Raw genomic sequence first — 16,267 nt, 5'->3', positions numbered from 1 at the left:
TCCGCTCTAGACCTTACATTAGTAACACCTTCAATAGCTAGCTCAATAACTTGGAAAGTAAGTGAAGAAGACATTGGATCCGATCACAAGTTAATCGAATGTCAAATTGAAAACATTAACAAATTTAGTATTGACTATCCTAAAAAAATCACGAGTAAATCAAAAGCAATAGAATATTTAAACCAAATTGATCCATCCTCAATCGAAAACACAGAGCAAATGATTAAAAAAATTGAAGAAATAATCAATAAGGCAACTTATTCCATTACCCCAGGTAGCAATAAACAAACTAAACCTTATTGGAATGACAAAATTAAAAATTTGTATAAAGAAAAAAATAAAAAACATATTAACTTTAGGAAAAATCTTACATTACAAAATAAACTAGACTACAAGAAAGCAGAGAGAGAATTTTACAAAGAACTAAAAGAAGAAATATTTAAGTACAGAAATAAAATGCTTGATGAAATAAATGAGAACACAAACATTAAACAAATGTGGAACATAATTAGAGCAATAGGAGGTAATTTTAAGAATAAAGACAATTTAGAAATAATGACAAACGAAGAACTATCAAAAAAATTTATTGAAGAAAATTTTGCAAAAGAGGAAACTCCGATACAATTTCTGTCGAGTAATTTTGATGTTCAGGAAGAACAATATGGGAAAGAACTAAGCATTGAAAATATGCTCAAAACAATTAAAAAGAAGAAAGATACCTCGGCAGCAGGCAATGACAACTTTTCATATTTTATGCTAAAAAACATCAGCCTACCCCTACAAACCAAATTTCTTGAACTTATCAATGAAGTATGGGTAAAAGGGATTATTCCAAAGCAGTGGTTGGAAGTAAAAATAATACCAATATTAAAACCAAACAAAGATAAATTATTGCATACCTCCTACAGACCGATATCATTAATAAACATCAATCTCAAAATAATTAATGTACAAATTAAAAATCGTTTAAATAGATACATAGACCAACATAACATATTACCACCTTTATCGTATGGCTTCAAAGAAAACACCTCCGCGATAGACTGTGTTAACCATTTAGTCGCAACGATAACAGAAGCGAAGAGAAACAAATCATATGTAACAACAATATTTCTAGATTTGACAAAAGCATTTGATTCGGTCGACGTGAGCATACTTCTCAAAAATTTAGATTCATTAAAAATACCAACAAATATTCTTAAGTGGCTACATGCATATCTCACCCAAAGAAAAATAATTTTAGAAACAGCAAACACTAAAATAGAAAAACTAACGGACAAGGGACTACCCCAGGGATGCCCACTGTCCCCTTTGCTTTTCAACTTATATACGATAACCTTACACAATATTACTACTGATAAAGTAATTTTAAAACAATTTGCCGACGACTTCGCTATCACTATCATAGGCGATTCCATGGAAGAAATTGAGCGAACAGCAAACATTATACTTAATACTTTTGAACAAGAACTAAGAAAACTGAAAATAGCAGTAAATCCCGAAAAATCCGCAGTTATTTTGTTCCATGCTAGAATAGCTGACCGCATAAACATTCAAATAAATAACAAACCAATAACACAAATAGATAAACATAAATATTTGGGATATATAATTGACAATAAATTGTCTCATAAACCACATATCGCGTATTTAGAAACCAAAGCTAGGAAAAGGTTGAATATTATAAAAATGATAGCCCGAAAATCGACTGGAGCACACCCCCAAACGGTTCTAAAGGTGAATAATGCGATAATCAGATCCCAACTAGATTATGGAATCTCCATATACGGGGGCACAGCTAAATCAAATCTTAACAAACTTAACACCATATATAACGCTTCTATCAGAACTAGTCTCAGACTTTTAAAATCAACTCCCACGAATGTACTTTATTCGGAAGCAGGTGAAATACCTCTTAAATGTAGAGCCAATTACCTAACTAAAAAACAAATGCTTAAAGATTTTCTGTTTCAGAAACCAATCACAGATATCACAAATAAATTCATAGAATACAATACCTTACCAAAATTCTATACATTCCTGGAAAGAACAGTTTTTGAAAATAATTACCTTTTAGCAATAACATCCCAACCCAAAATTAACACATTCAGCGAAAAACCATTTGAGTTACATAAAATCCACCTTACAATCCCAAACCTGAAAAGAAACGAAATGAATAATGATACAATCAAAATAGTAACTAATAGTCTAATTCAAGAAAAATATCAAGATTACATTCAATTTTTCACAGATGGATCCAAAACACCTGATGAAGCAGGAGCAGGAATATGGATAAATTTAAACAATGAAAAAATCTCGATTAGATTGAACAAAGAACTTTCCATTATGAATGTAGAGCTCACAGCAATCAAAATAGCACTAGAAATAATTGAAACAAAAAATAATTCAAACTTCGTAATTTGTACGGATTCTAAATCGGGATTAGAAAGTATTAGAAACCAAAAAGTAAAAAATAATTACATAGTTGCAGAGATTGTTAACAAATTGAAAACAACCAATAAAAACATCCACCTACAATGGATCCCGGCTCATGTAGGAGTGGGTGGAAACGAAACAGCTGATCAGCTAGCGAAAGAAGGTTGCCTCTGCAATAATTTTTATTACTCAACAATTCCACTAAAGGATGGAATGAATATTGCCAAAAACGAATCCTTCGAAGAATGGAAAATGATCTACAAAAAAGAATCTGAAATAAAAGGTAAAAAATATTACAATTTACACCCCCAACCATACACACAACTTTGGTGCAAAAACTTAAAACTCGATACACACGAAATAATAACAATCGGAAGACTAAGGACACACCACACCTTGACAAAAGAAAAACTTTATCAGTGGAAGATTGCGAGAGACGAAAACTGCGATCATTGCCAGGTAAAAGAAGATATTAATCACATTTTATTTAACTGCACTAAATATCCCGCATAATCAATTACAATATATAGAGAATATTCTATATTGTCTCTAAACGTTATCGTTTATTGTAAAGTGAACAGTATATGTACAATAACACAGACCATATTAACAATCTGTATTATGATTATCTGTTAAAGTACCATATGGGGAAAGGGCTGTTAAGCATGTTTACCATTCAAAAAGAGCGATTTTTTCGAACAAATATTTCATGCTACATTATTGGATACGGTTAAAATATCATCCACTTTTGGCGAGCAAAACAATCTACCTGAATGTTCTAGCTACGTTGGAATACAAAATCATAGATTTCATCAACTTCAATGGATATAGTTTGCTTATAGTAGTTTGTAGTAAAAATAACGCTCAATCATACGTTCCGCATATTGTAAAATATTTTTAAAAAGAGCTTCCCTGTACCATAACCAATATAGTTCCAATTCTTTCCCACAAAAAATAAAATAAAATTAAAAAATTTAAATGTTGAGATTTTTATTTTTTATTTCTGATATTATACATGGATTATACAATCTTACCTATTTGTGCAGATCTGCATTGTTCAGCCTTTCAGTAGATTTTTTTTCCGCTCTCCGCTCAGCAGAGATCTTTGTTTCTGTAATTTCATTAGTTTTATTTAATCTCACTAGTTTTTATCGATAATATAATATAGTTTTACTTACTTTTCGCGTTCTGTGTGTTTTTCTCAGCGTGATTCTTTTTTTTCGGAGCCATTTTGAACACAGTTTTCAGTTCCGAACCTGGCGTGGGGTTGCCGACACAAATTTTAACGAAGTGAAGTGAAAATTAGCAGATGCTGAACCCAAGAGCGAAAAAATGCATAAGCTCACAACTACATCTTAAAATAACAATATTAGTTATTATCCGCAAGAGGTGAAATGATAACGACTTGTCTAACTCATACAATGTTGTCAATGTTGTTTTTTTTTTTTAATTTAATGTCTAATGCTAAGAAAATATAAGGAAACTTTGTCGTACACTGTTAGAGTCCTGGATAAGGTCCAGAGACAATATTCAAAGGTTGCAAATTTTTATTCTCTTATTATACTATACTTACTAAATCATATATCATATTGTCACTGTCACTGATACGATCCTGTCATAATTTATTGAGGTAATAAAATTTTGAACATGTATAATGAAATGATACTTGGAAGATATTTCATACTGGTACTGCTACCAATATATTAAGTTAATAGTTAGTACTATATCCCCAACTGTTTTTAATTATGCGGGATAGAAATAGATCTAAATTTCAAGCTTTAATCACAAATAACAACATAGACACTATCTTAGAGAAAACTGACATTAAAATTTTAAAGGAAATAGCTAAATTTATAAAGATAAATAACATCAATGTTTGAAGTAAAACAGCAACCTTTTATGCACCTTAACCAGTTCAAGCACGTATAAAATAAACAAAAAACCCTTGCTGAGGTAAACAACTAAAACCACTGTAAAGTTTAACCGCGTAAAGATGCATATGTAGCACAAAACCACCCCTGAATCTGACAAGACTTGGCAGTTTAGCTGAACGTCAGCTTGCCATAAAAGAGAAGAAGAAGAAGAAGAAGAAAAGCGTTGTTTGAAAGTGGTTTAAACTAAAAATTTCTGTTATTCAACAGATACAATCGTTACCAAAGAGTCGAAAACTCAACAACAGCAACTATCCAGTAAGAAATGCCATCAGCAATGTCCTATACGGATGTCCATCGAGCGTTCCTGCAAACGGTTTCCCATCATGGAACTATGAGCGCCAAACAAGCTTACAAAGCACTGCTGGCTATCTTCGGCAAGCGTAAGTATTTTTTTTTTATTTTTTTTTTTATTTTTCAAAAAGAATCTCTGTTCCTTGAATACAAAATACCGTTTTAAAAGGAATTAAAAAAAATTAAAAAAATTGCGGGTTAGCGCGTTTATTTGAAAAATAATCAAACCCCATTAATATTTCGAAAAACAAAATTAACGGCTCAAAGATAGGCCAGAATAAAACTGAACATTTCTCTCAGACCATTCCGACGAAAGTATTCCCACTGAAGATCAGGTGCCGGACATTGTAGCATCGATCAATGGGCGCATTCATCGCTACGATCAGCGGATAATATTCGTACATTATGAACCGGTCTCGACGGACTTCTACGTGTTTTGCAATCAAACTGAGGCCCCACTGGACCGGCTACAGAACTGCTACTCGGAACCGGAGCTGTCACTGTTCCGACTGATGCTCCGAGAGATGGCCCTGGCCGAGGAACATCGTTTGAGGCCGATCGTTTGTCTTAATTTGACCGGTCAGCTGGCCGGGAAAAGTATCAGCAAGGTGCGTGCCGAAGAGCTGCTGGACGAGTGGGAAAAGATGGGCTACTTCATACAGCTGGATGATCATTGGTGCTTTGGGCCTCGAGTTGTGGCCGAATTTGAGCGATATCTGAGTACCAACTTTCCAGAGCAGATGCATCGTTGCACGCTGTGCAACGAATCTGTGTTTTATGTGAGTTATCTTTGTTGATAAAAAAAATGCCTTTGATGTCATGAAGTTTAAATTCTGTATTTTCAGGGTATCCAATGCGAAAAATGTCCCCAGGCTTTCCACAGGGAATGTATGAAAAAGTACCTGCGTCGATTGACGGTTTGCCCTGGCTGTAAAGAAATGTGGACGGTGGCCGTTTAATCTGATGTTAGCATTTAAGAGGATAAATTGTTGTTAATTGTGAAACTGAGCTTTAAGGAATAAAGCTTATCAAAACAAAATTTATATCTGAATTTTAATTTTTAAGTAACACGAAAAGAAATCAAAATTTTTACGTCAATTTTGAAAAAAAAAACTAATGTTAAACATAAATCATCAAACACATTGGGTTCAATTTAAAATATGCTCGCTTTATTCAATAATTTATGTAAAAAAAGATCTTCCTCCTCTGCATAAATTTCAGCAAACTCAAATTTGCAATTTCGAACCATTCAATCCTGAACCGAGGTCAGTCAATCGGTATTTTCCGTCTTCTAGTGGCTTTCGCCCTTCTTGCCAGCCAAACGCTGGAAATCGTCCATCTTGGTGGTTGCGATGGGCGATCCAATGAAAGCCAAATGTTCGATAATCGTTCTCTCGTCTCCGCTTTGATTGTCCTTCACAAACAGCTGAATGTTTTGGACGTTCTGGAACTTTACATAGCGCAGCTGAACCGGGGTGCCATTTTCCAGATCCTTCTCCTCCAGCACCAAATCCTGCACCGAGATCTGTGATTCGGCCTGGTCGAAATCGATCGTCCGTGGCTGGTTGATGAACAACTTAACATTTTTCGGACCATGGGCAGGGGGAGACTTGAATTTGATCGAATGGATCTTAACCACCTGATTGAAGGTAACGGAAATGATCAGCTGTTCATCGCAGCCGGACTCCAAGTGACCCCCAGTGGCGCTGAGCGCATTCGTCAACGGGTGATCGTCGGATTCATTCAAGCATTCGCATTGGTTCTTCTGAATGAACGTAACGAGATCCAGCTGGAATGAAAAACGTCATTTAATTTTTTTATTTCTTATGACCGTTCAATAACTCTACCATTCCGTGACCGTAGTCTTCGCCGGATTCGTCGACACTCGCTTCGTAGTGCTTCTGGATTTTGGCTTCCAGCCCGTTGATGTCCGCGCCCTGCATTCGGTCGATCTTGGTCTTGGCCCGATAGAAGATAAAGGTAGGCATAGCGGAAACGCCCTGCGAAAATGCTGTCTCCGAACATTTGTCCACGTCAACCTTCAGGAAGACAGCCTTCGGGTATTTGGCTGGAAGCTGCTCGAACAGCGGAGCAATATTCCGGCAGGGGCTACACCTGAGATTTCGTGGAACAGCCTTAAGTAATGAGTCAACCAGAAACAAAAACAACAAAAGGAAAGTCTTGAAATCTTACCAGGTAGCGGTGAAATCGACCACAACCAACTTGCCACCAGCGGCCGAAAGTTCCGCCTGGAAGTGGGCCTCATCATTGATTGCTTTGACGGCCATTTTCCGGAATTGAATTCAATCAGCCGAAGAAGTCGAAGATGAGAACTGCTAGCAGGAACGTGCAACAATTAAATTAACCGAGTTTTGTTTGGATTTTATGGGTTAATTTTCTACTTTATCACATTCACTAAAATTTTACAAGCCTTTTGTGGTGCGACGATGACGAGAGATTTTTGTGTTTTCCCTCAAGGAATATTTAAAGAAGGTAGTGTCGAGGCAGCCCTGCTTTAGTATTAGTACACACTGCGACGTCACAATCACGAAAAATCTGTTAATTTACTAGGAAATTTGCCGTTTTAGTTGATAATTTGAAGAATTTGCTGGAAATGTTCCACTTTTAATACCTGTTATTCTAGAAGGATTCTTGCTCTTCAAGATTGGTACGAAAAAAGATGGATTTTCGAGTAATTTTTGTATGAAATAGACCATCGAAGTTCGAAAAAAACAGTGGATTTTCCTTACTCGAATTTGCAAAACTTGAAAATTAGTTCGAAGTCTTCCATGAAAATGATCAAGTCAGTGCAGTTTAAGATCCTTATTACAAAAAAGTTATCAAAAAACAAACTTTTATATAAAACCACAATTATTTATTCGCATTTTAGTAAATCGAGTTAACAATAATCAATTGATGTTAATTGTTCTTCATAAGAATTGAATATGGTAAACCGATTGGATAAAAATCATGACAATCAGTTCAACACTCAATAACTACCAGCTAGACCTTTTAAAAGTAGATTTCATCTTCGTTTTTGAACGTTTTAGCTTCAAGATGACATTGCGTTCATTATTAAAATGAGAAAAAAAATATAATGCAATCTTCAAAGGACCAGACAATTTCATAACATAGTGAAATAGAGGTCTTACTACGCAATCAAAATGTAATTGGAATTCATTTTCGTTCTAAAATATGTTTTTCTTTGAAATTTCTGCCATTCGCATATAAATTTTCGATACATTCGTTTTTGTGACGTCACAAAAAAAATCCAATATGGCTCTCGACACTACCTTATTTAAATATTCCTTGGTTTTCCCTTCCGTCCTTGGAACGTCAAAATAAATTTCGAAATGTCATGTTGAAGAGGTTGGAGAACACGCTCGTTTTTTTTTAACCATAAATGATTGTTTTTCATACATTTTATGGTATTTTAAGAAAAACTCCTAAAATTGTTGTTTTTCAACCGTTATGAATCGTTAAATTTCAACCATTTTCCGAGTTCATGAAGAAAATGTTGATAATGGTTGAAATTCAACAAAAAAATGACTGAAAAAACAGTCGCCATGTTTATCGTTCAAGTGATTGTTTTGTTTTTGATTCCGCTTTGGCTCGCTAAGGGCATCCGCAGCAATCGCGAGCAAAGTGAAAATGCTCACGAATTTAATCACTTCCATACCGCACCGGGGGTTAGTATGAAGGTGAGCAAAATAGGGCCGTTGCCGTCGGGACCAACAAAATCACCAAATTTGCTCACTAGAAAGGGGCGAGAGCAAACATGCACTGAAAAAAATTTTACCGTTTTAAGCAGAATTAAACAAACGAACGGAAATCGGAAACTTTTTTTATTGCGCAGAAACTAATTCCATGAAATATTTCCGAAAAGCCCTTCAAGTCCGACGATTGCTTGCTGAAAATTTTGTGCATTCCGTGTAGTAGACATTTTATATACTGACTCCCACAACCTTGAGTGAAGCTTCGAGGATTTTTCTCGGAGTAATAATAATCGAGACCAGTGCGCTGTGCAGGATTTTTGTATCCAACCGTATGGGTGGCATTCCAGTACTGTCCCCACCAATTCGGCTTTCGAAACGAAGTCTCTCAATAAGTTTGCAACTAATGGGACCCAGTTTTTCGGAGCAGCAAGTATTTCAGTCAGCACGTTGGATAGAAAAAAGAAGTTGTATGTTGTAAATTGTATGAGATTAAAATTGTGGATGGATTTTTTTGGAGGTGAGTTATTTATTTTGTATTTTATATTGTTTTCTACCTATGAATTTTGATAACATTTTTTCCTTTCTCACTCAATTTCAGATAAACAAACTCGAAGCATCGTATTTTATGACCAAAAATGGTCATGTAACTAGAAGAGCCGTTTGGTGGACGACTCCGAAAATTTACTCGGTCCGTATTAATTTAAGATTAAGATTTTCTTCAAAAGTTTTCTCAGTGCAATGCTAAATTTAAAAATAATTATGCTACCGCCCGGTGCGCGAAAGAGTGTGTATCCCAAAACCGGTCCGCTGAAATGAGCAAAACCGGGCCGGGTATACTCACTTATTGGTGCGTTTGCTCTAATAAATTTAAAAAAAAAAACTGTACTGCACTGAACCCAAAATCACACTTAAAATACACTTGACGTTTCACTTAAAAGTGGGAGTTCAGTGAATTTCTTCATTTCAAGTGGCTCATGTAGATTTCACTTACCCGTCACTTATGTTTCAAGTGACCGAATCAATGTTCACTAACTCATCACATAAGTTTTAAGTGACTGTCACTTGAAATTCATCTGAAAATCCACTTACTTCGCCGCTCACTTCAATTTCATTACATTCTCACTTAAAATTCACTTGACCCGTCACTTAATTGTCAAATTCACTTGACCGGTCACTTAAAATTGAAATGAATGTACAGGTAGCGAATGACAGCCATGTTGTGAAAGATTGTTTTTATTATGGAAACATAACAGAATTGTGTATGAGCTGGTAGGTGCAGAAAAAGAGTCATTTATAAGTTTCATAACAATTATATACTTCCAGAGCCCGAGAAAAATATCCTGTGAGGCGGATAATACGTCGTAGTGCAACTATTCATCCGAATGAGGGGCCAAAATATGAATCGGCAGAAGTTGTAACTTCTACAGAGCAACTATGAATAAATTGGTCATGGTGGGAAATCTTTGTTGGATGTAAGTTGTGATAAATTTTCAATAATCAAAATATTTCAATTTAATGTTTATTTTTCTTTCTGTCCTTCAAAACAGGTTTTGGAAATGCTTCCCGATGGTATTTTTATTCTGAAATTTTCAAGAACAGTGCAAATAAAAGAAAGTAGGTACATATCATGAAAATAAAACCTCGAAACATTCCCGCATAATTAAAAACAGTTGGGGATATAGTACTAACTATTAACTTAATATATTGGTAGCAGTACCAGTATGAAATATCTTCCAAGTATCATTTCATTATACATGTTCAAAATTTTATTACCTCAATAAATTATGACAGGATCGTATCAGTGACAGTGACAATATGATATATGATTTAGTAAGTATAGTATAATAAGAGAATAAAAATTTGCAACCTTTGAATATTGTCTCTGGACCTTATCCAGGACTCTAACAGTGTACGACAAAGTTTCCTTATATTTTCTTAGCATTAGACATTAAATTAAAAAAAAAAAACAACATTGACAACATTGTATGAGTTAGACAAGTCGTTATCATTTCACCTCTTGCGGATAATAACTAATATTGTTATTTTAAGATGTAGTTGTGAGCTTATGCATTTTTTCGCTCTTGGGTTCAGCATCTGCTAATTTTCACTTCACTTCGTTAAAATTTGTGTCGGCAACCCCACGCCAGGTTCGGAACTGAAAACTGTGTTCAAAATGGCTCCGAAAAAAAAGAATCACGCTGAGAAAAACACACAGAACGCGAAAAGTAAGTAAAACTATATTATATTATCGATAAAAACTAGTGAGATTAAATAAAACTAATGAAATTACAGAAACAAAGATCTCTGCTGAGCGGAGAGCGGAAAAAAAATCTACTGAAAGGCTGAACAATGCAGATCTGCACAAATAGGTAAGATTGTATAATCCATGTATAATATCAGAAATAAAAAATAAAAATCTCAACATTTAAATTTTTTAATTTTATTTTATTTTTTGTGGGAAAGAATTGGAACTATATTGGTTATGGTACAGGGAAGCTCTTTTTAAAAATATTTTACAATATGCGGAACGTATGATTGAGCGTTATTTTTACTACAAACTACTATAAGCAAACTATATCCATTGAAGTTGATGAAATCTATGATTTTGTATTCCAACGTAGCTAGAACATTCAGGTAGATTGTTTTGCTCGCCAAAAGTGGATGATATTTTAACCGTATCCAATAATGTAGCATGAAATATTTGTTCGAAAAAATCGCTCTTTTTGAATGGTAAACATGCTTAACAGCCCTTTCCCCATATGGTACTTTAACAGATAATCATAATACAGATTGTTAATATGGTCTGTGTTATTGTACATATACTGTTCACTTTACAATAAACGATAACGTTTAGAGACAATATAGAATATTCTCTGTAATTGATTATGCGGGTTATTAATTTATTTTTTTTATTTTCAGAAAAAATCAACCTAAATTTTGGGAAAAAATCGAAAAAGTCGATGAGTATTTCAAGCCAAAACTTTAATTTGAACCCATCAATAAATTTGTGAAAAAACAATGTATTTTATCGAATTCGCAAATAAATAAATAATTGTTTTGATTAAACGAAGTTTATTGATAATTTTTATTCCGAAATTTCATCTTAAAATCACTATTACTCAAAGATTTAATAGACCTGAGCATACATTTCATATTTACTTCAGGCTCACTTAGAATTCACTTAGTCACTCACTTGAAATTCACTTGACCAGTCACTTAAGTGAATATCACTTGACGGTCACTTAAAATTCACATGATTTCACAAATGGCGCAAATTCACTCCAGAGGTCACTTACATTTTAAGTGAAAATTATTTTCGGTGTGGATGACTTGGAAATACAAATTGTAAGTATTTGCTTGATATTAACAGTATATTAAATTAAATGAATTGAATTTCTATTCCATTTTCAGACAAGAGTGATTGAAGAGCAACTATAAATTATCAAAAGTCAAGAGCAGCAGCAGTTCCGCCGCAGACAGAAATTCGTCGGTTCTCTCAACGGAATCCTAACTTTATTTTGCTCCAGTTGCCGTCACGTCTTTGGGTAAGTACATACCATTATTGGAAATCTGTCAAATGCATCCGAAATTAATACCCATAAAAATAAAAATTACAGGTGAACCGGAACTTCCTACATTTGCTGCATCGAAAAGTTTTATCAGTTCCGAAATTTGCGAGAGAAAATACCAGCACTAAAATAAAATCAGATCGGGGAGCGTGCTGTATAAACATCAGAGGAACAGCAGCAGAGCCTCATCCGTAACTGATATTAGAGGCCGACATGAGGATAATCGATGCAATCATCCCTCGACCGGCTAAACTATCTTCCGCCAGTTCTTTCACCAACACCAACAGTACAGATTCCGGGGAAGGCAATTTAAAACTTAATTTTATCAAAATAAAAATCTGTTCAGTATCTCATAGATTGATTTCTTTTAGAATTTATTATAAGCTTAATTGAATGAAATTTCTGACGATTCATATTTAAAAAGAAAAGATTTCCTATTAGTTTCGAACCATTTTTATTTTTTCGACCATGCTTGAAAAATAACCATTATCCAAGTTCTCTATGGAATCTCATTTTATGAGTTTTCACTGAAAACTCATAAAACGACTTGATCCACAAAACTGCCATTATGGTTATTTTTCAAACATTAATGGTTGAACGTGGCCCAGCGTGAAGAGGAAGTGGTTAATCCACGAGTTGAATGTTGTTTTGATATTTCTTGAAAAAGTCAGATTTTTGTATTTTTTTTTTAAATTCTTTTTGTCGTTTAAGACATTTATGTTAATTATTTCAATTTTGTCGTTTTTTTCATTTTGATCATTTATGTCATCTTTGTTATTTTTGTCATTTTGGGCATTTTTTTCATTTTTGACATTTTTGCAATTTTTGTCATTTTTGTAATTCTTGTAATTCTGACCAGTTTTGTCATTTTTACATTTTTGGTTATTAATGTCATTTTTGGAATTTTTGTCATTTTTTGTCATTTTTGTCATTTTTGTCATTTTTGTCATTTTTGTCATTTTTGTCATTTTTGTCATTTTTGTCATTTTTGTCATTTTTGTCATTTTTGTCATTTTTGTCATTTTTGTCATTTTTGTCATTTTTGTCATTTTTGTCATTTTTGTTATTTTTGTTATTTTTGTTATTTTTGTTATTTTTGTCATTTTTGTCATTTTTGTCATTTTTGTCATTTTTGTCATTTTTGTCATTTTTGTCATTTTTGTCATTTATGTCATTTTTGTCATTTTTGTCATTTTTGTCATTTTTGTCATTTTTGTCATTTTTGTCATTTTTGTCATTTTTGTCATTTTTGTCATTTTTGTCATTTTTGTCATTTTTGTCATTTTTGTCATTTTTGTCATTTTTGTCATTTTTGTCATTTTTGTCATTTTTGTCATTTTTGTCATTTTTGTCATTTTTGTCATTTTTGTCATTTTTGTCATTTTTGTCATTTTTGTCAGTTTTTGTCATTTTTGTCATTTTTGTCATTTTTGTCATTTTTGTCATTTTTGTCATTTTTGTCATTTTTGTCATTTTTGTCATTTTTGTCATTTTTGTCATTTTTGTCATTTTTGTCATTTTTGTCATTTTTGTCATTTTTGTCATTTTTGTCATTTTTGTCATTTTTGTCATTTTTGTCATTTTTGTCATTTTTGTCATTTTTGTCATTTTTGTCATTTTTGTCATTTTTGTCATTTTTGTCATTTTTGTCATTTTTGTCATTTTTGTCATTTTTGTCATTTTTGTCATTTTTGTCATTTTTGTCATTTTTGTCATTTTTGTCATTTTTGTCATTTTTGTCATTTTTGTCATTTTTGTCATTTTTGTCATTTTTGTCATTTTTGTCATTTTTGTCATTTTTGTCATTTTTGTCATTTTTGTCATTTTTGTCATTTTTGTCATTTTTGTCATTTTTGTCATTTTTGTCATTTTTGTCATTTTTGTCATTTTTGTCATTTTTGTCATTTTTGTCATTTTTGTCATTTTTGTCATTTTTGTCATTTTTGTCATTTTTGTTATTCTGTCACTTTTGTCATTTTTGCCATTTGTGTCTTATTTTCGTTTTTGTTATTTTTGTCATTTTTGTTATTTTTGTTATTTTTATTATTTTGTTATTTTGTTTTTTTTTTCATTTTTGTCAGTGTTGTCCTTTTGTTTATTTTGTCATTTTTGACAATTTTATGTAATTTTTGTAATTTTATTAATTTTTGTAATTTTATTCATTTTTGTCAATTTTGTCATTTTCGTCATTTTTGTCATTTTTGTCATTTTTGTCATTTTTGTCATTTTTGTCATTTTTGTCATTTTTGTCATTTTTGTCATTTTTGTCATTTTTGTCATTTTTGTCATTTTTGTCATTTTTGTCATTTTTGTCATTTTTGTCATTTTTGTCATTTTTGTCATTTTTGTCATTTTTGTCATTTTTGTCATTTTTGTCATTTTTGTCATTTTTGTCATTTTTGTCATTTTTGTCATTTTTGTCATTTTTGTCATTTTTGTCATTTTTGTCATTTTTGTCATTTTTGTCATTTTTGTCATTTTTGTCATTGTTATCTTTATTGTAATTTTTGTAATTTTTGTCATTTTTGTCATTTTTATAATTTTAAGAATTTTTGCAATTTTTGTAATGTTTGTTATTTATGTAATTTTTGTCATTTTTGTCATTTTTGTCATTTTTGTCATTTTTGTCATTTTTGTCCTTTTTGTAATTTTTGTAATTTCTGTCAATTTTGTCATTTTTGTCATTTTTGTCATTTTTGCCAGTTTTTCCATTTTTGCCATTTTTGTCATTTTTGTCATTTTTGTCATTTGTGTCATTTTTGTCATTTTTGTAATTTTTGTCATTTTTGTCATTTTTATAATTTTAAGAATTTTTGCAATTTTTGTAATGTTTGTTATTTATGTAATTTTTGTCATTTTTGTCATTTTTGTCATTTTTGTCATTTTTGTCATTTTTGTCATTTTTGTAATTTTTTGTAATTTTTGTCATTTTTGTCATTTTTGTCATTTTTGTCATTTTTGTCATTTTTGTCATTTTTGTCAATTTTGTCATTTTTGTCATTTTTGTCATTTTTGTCATTTTTGTCATTTTTATCATTTTTGTCATTTTTGTCATTTTTGTCATTTTTGTCATTTTTGTCATTTTTGTCATTTTTGTCATTTTTGTCATTTTTGTCATTTTTGTTATTCTGTCACTTTTGTCATTTTTGCCATTTGTGTCTTATTTTCGTTTTTGTTATTTTTGTCATTTTTGTTATTTTTGTTATTTTTATTATTTTGTTATTTTGTTTTTTTTTTCATTTTTGTCAGTGTTGTCCTTTTGTTTATTTTGTCATTTTTGACAATTTTATGTAATTTTTGTAATTTTATTAATTTTTGTAATTTTATTCATTTTTGTCAATTTTGTCAATTTTGTCATTTTCGTCATTTTTGACAATTTTATGTAATTTTTGTAATTTTATTAATTTTTGTAATTTTATTCATTTTTGTCAATTTTGTCAATTTTGTCATTTTCGTCATTTTTGTCATTTTTGTCATTTTTGTCATTTTTGTCATTTTTGTCATTTTTGTCATTTTTGTCATTTTTGTCATTTTTGTCATTTTTGTCATTTTTGTCATTTTTGTCATTTTTGTCATTTTTGTCATTTTTGTCATTTTTGTCATTTTTGTCATTTTTGTTATTTTTGTCATTTTTGTCATTTTTGTCATTTTTGTCATTTTTGTCATTTTTGTCATTTTTGTCATTTTTGTCATTTTTGTCATTTTTGTCATTTTTGTCATTTTTTGTCATTTTTGTCATTTTTGTCATTTTTGTCTTTTTTATTATTTTTGTTATTTTTGTCATTTTTGTTATTTTTGTTATTTTTTTCATTTTTGTCATTTTTGTCATTGTTATCAGTTTTGTTATTTTGTTAATTTTTTCATTTTTGACAACTTTTTGTAATTTTTGTAATTTTATTAATTTTTGTAATTTTATTCATTTTTTGTCTTGTCATTTTTGTAATTTTTTTGTTTGTCATTTTTGTAGATTTTGCCAGTTTTGTCAGTTTTCATTTTTATCATTTTCTTATTTTTGTCAACTTTTCGTTTTATTTTTGTAACTTTTTAGTTTTATTTTTGTAGTTTTCGTTTTTTCAGGTTTTTGGTTCATTTTTGTCTCTTATTCGTCATAGTCTTTTTACATTTTTATTTTATACTTTTTTTTTTTATTTTTCTCTCAGATTTGTCTCATCTTTAGCCCGTTGTTTGTTGTTTTATTTGATAGATGTATTATACCTGTCTCACTGTTAGCTTTTTTTTTGTCTTAGTTTTATATCCATTTTGACTCATTTTCCTGTCATTTTTGTAGCGTATTGAAAGCTTTTTTGTCCTGTTTTATCGC

General features: G+C 31.5%; 2 protein-coding genes across 2 annotated transcripts; one reads left to right on the top strand and one right to left on the bottom strand.

Moving 5' to 3' along the window:
• Positions 1-4,520: 4,520 nt before the first annotated feature.
• LOC129754539 (non-structural maintenance of chromosomes element 1 homolog) lies at positions 4,521-5,696 on the top strand. The gene is made up of 3 exons (XM_055750676.1): positions 4,521-4,750; positions 4,962-5,440; positions 5,507-5,696. Exons 1-3 carry the CDS (start codon positions 4,633-4,635, stop codon positions 5,618-5,620), a joined length of 711 nt encoding a protein of 236 aa, XP_055606651.1. The 5' UTR covers positions 4,521-4,632; the 3' UTR covers positions 5,621-5,696.
• A 112-nt stretch (positions 5,697-5,808) lies between these two features.
• LOC129754537 (thioredoxin-like protein 1) lies at positions 5,809-7,129 on the bottom strand. Its single transcript, XM_055750675.1, has 3 exons — positions 6,855-7,129; positions 6,509-6,776; positions 5,809-6,450 (listed from the first exon to the last, which is right to left on the bottom strand). Exons 1-3 carry the CDS (start codon positions 6,947-6,949, stop codon positions 5,953-5,955), a joined length of 861 nt encoding a protein of 286 aa, XP_055606650.1. The 5' UTR covers positions 6,950-7,129; the 3' UTR covers positions 5,809-5,952.
• Positions 7,130-16,267: the final 9,138 nt, after the last annotated feature.

Source organism: Uranotaenia lowii, chromosome 3, assembly GCF_029784155.1.
Source record: "Uranotaenia lowii strain MFRU-FL chromosome 3, ASM2978415v1, whole genome shotgun sequence".
In the NCBI taxonomy this organism is placed as follows: domain Eukaryota; kingdom Metazoa; phylum Arthropoda; class Insecta; order Diptera; family Culicidae; genus Uranotaenia; species Uranotaenia lowii.
The sequence above is the reverse complement of the archived record's forward strand: the minus strand, read 5'-3'. Positions and strand labels throughout refer to the sequence as shown.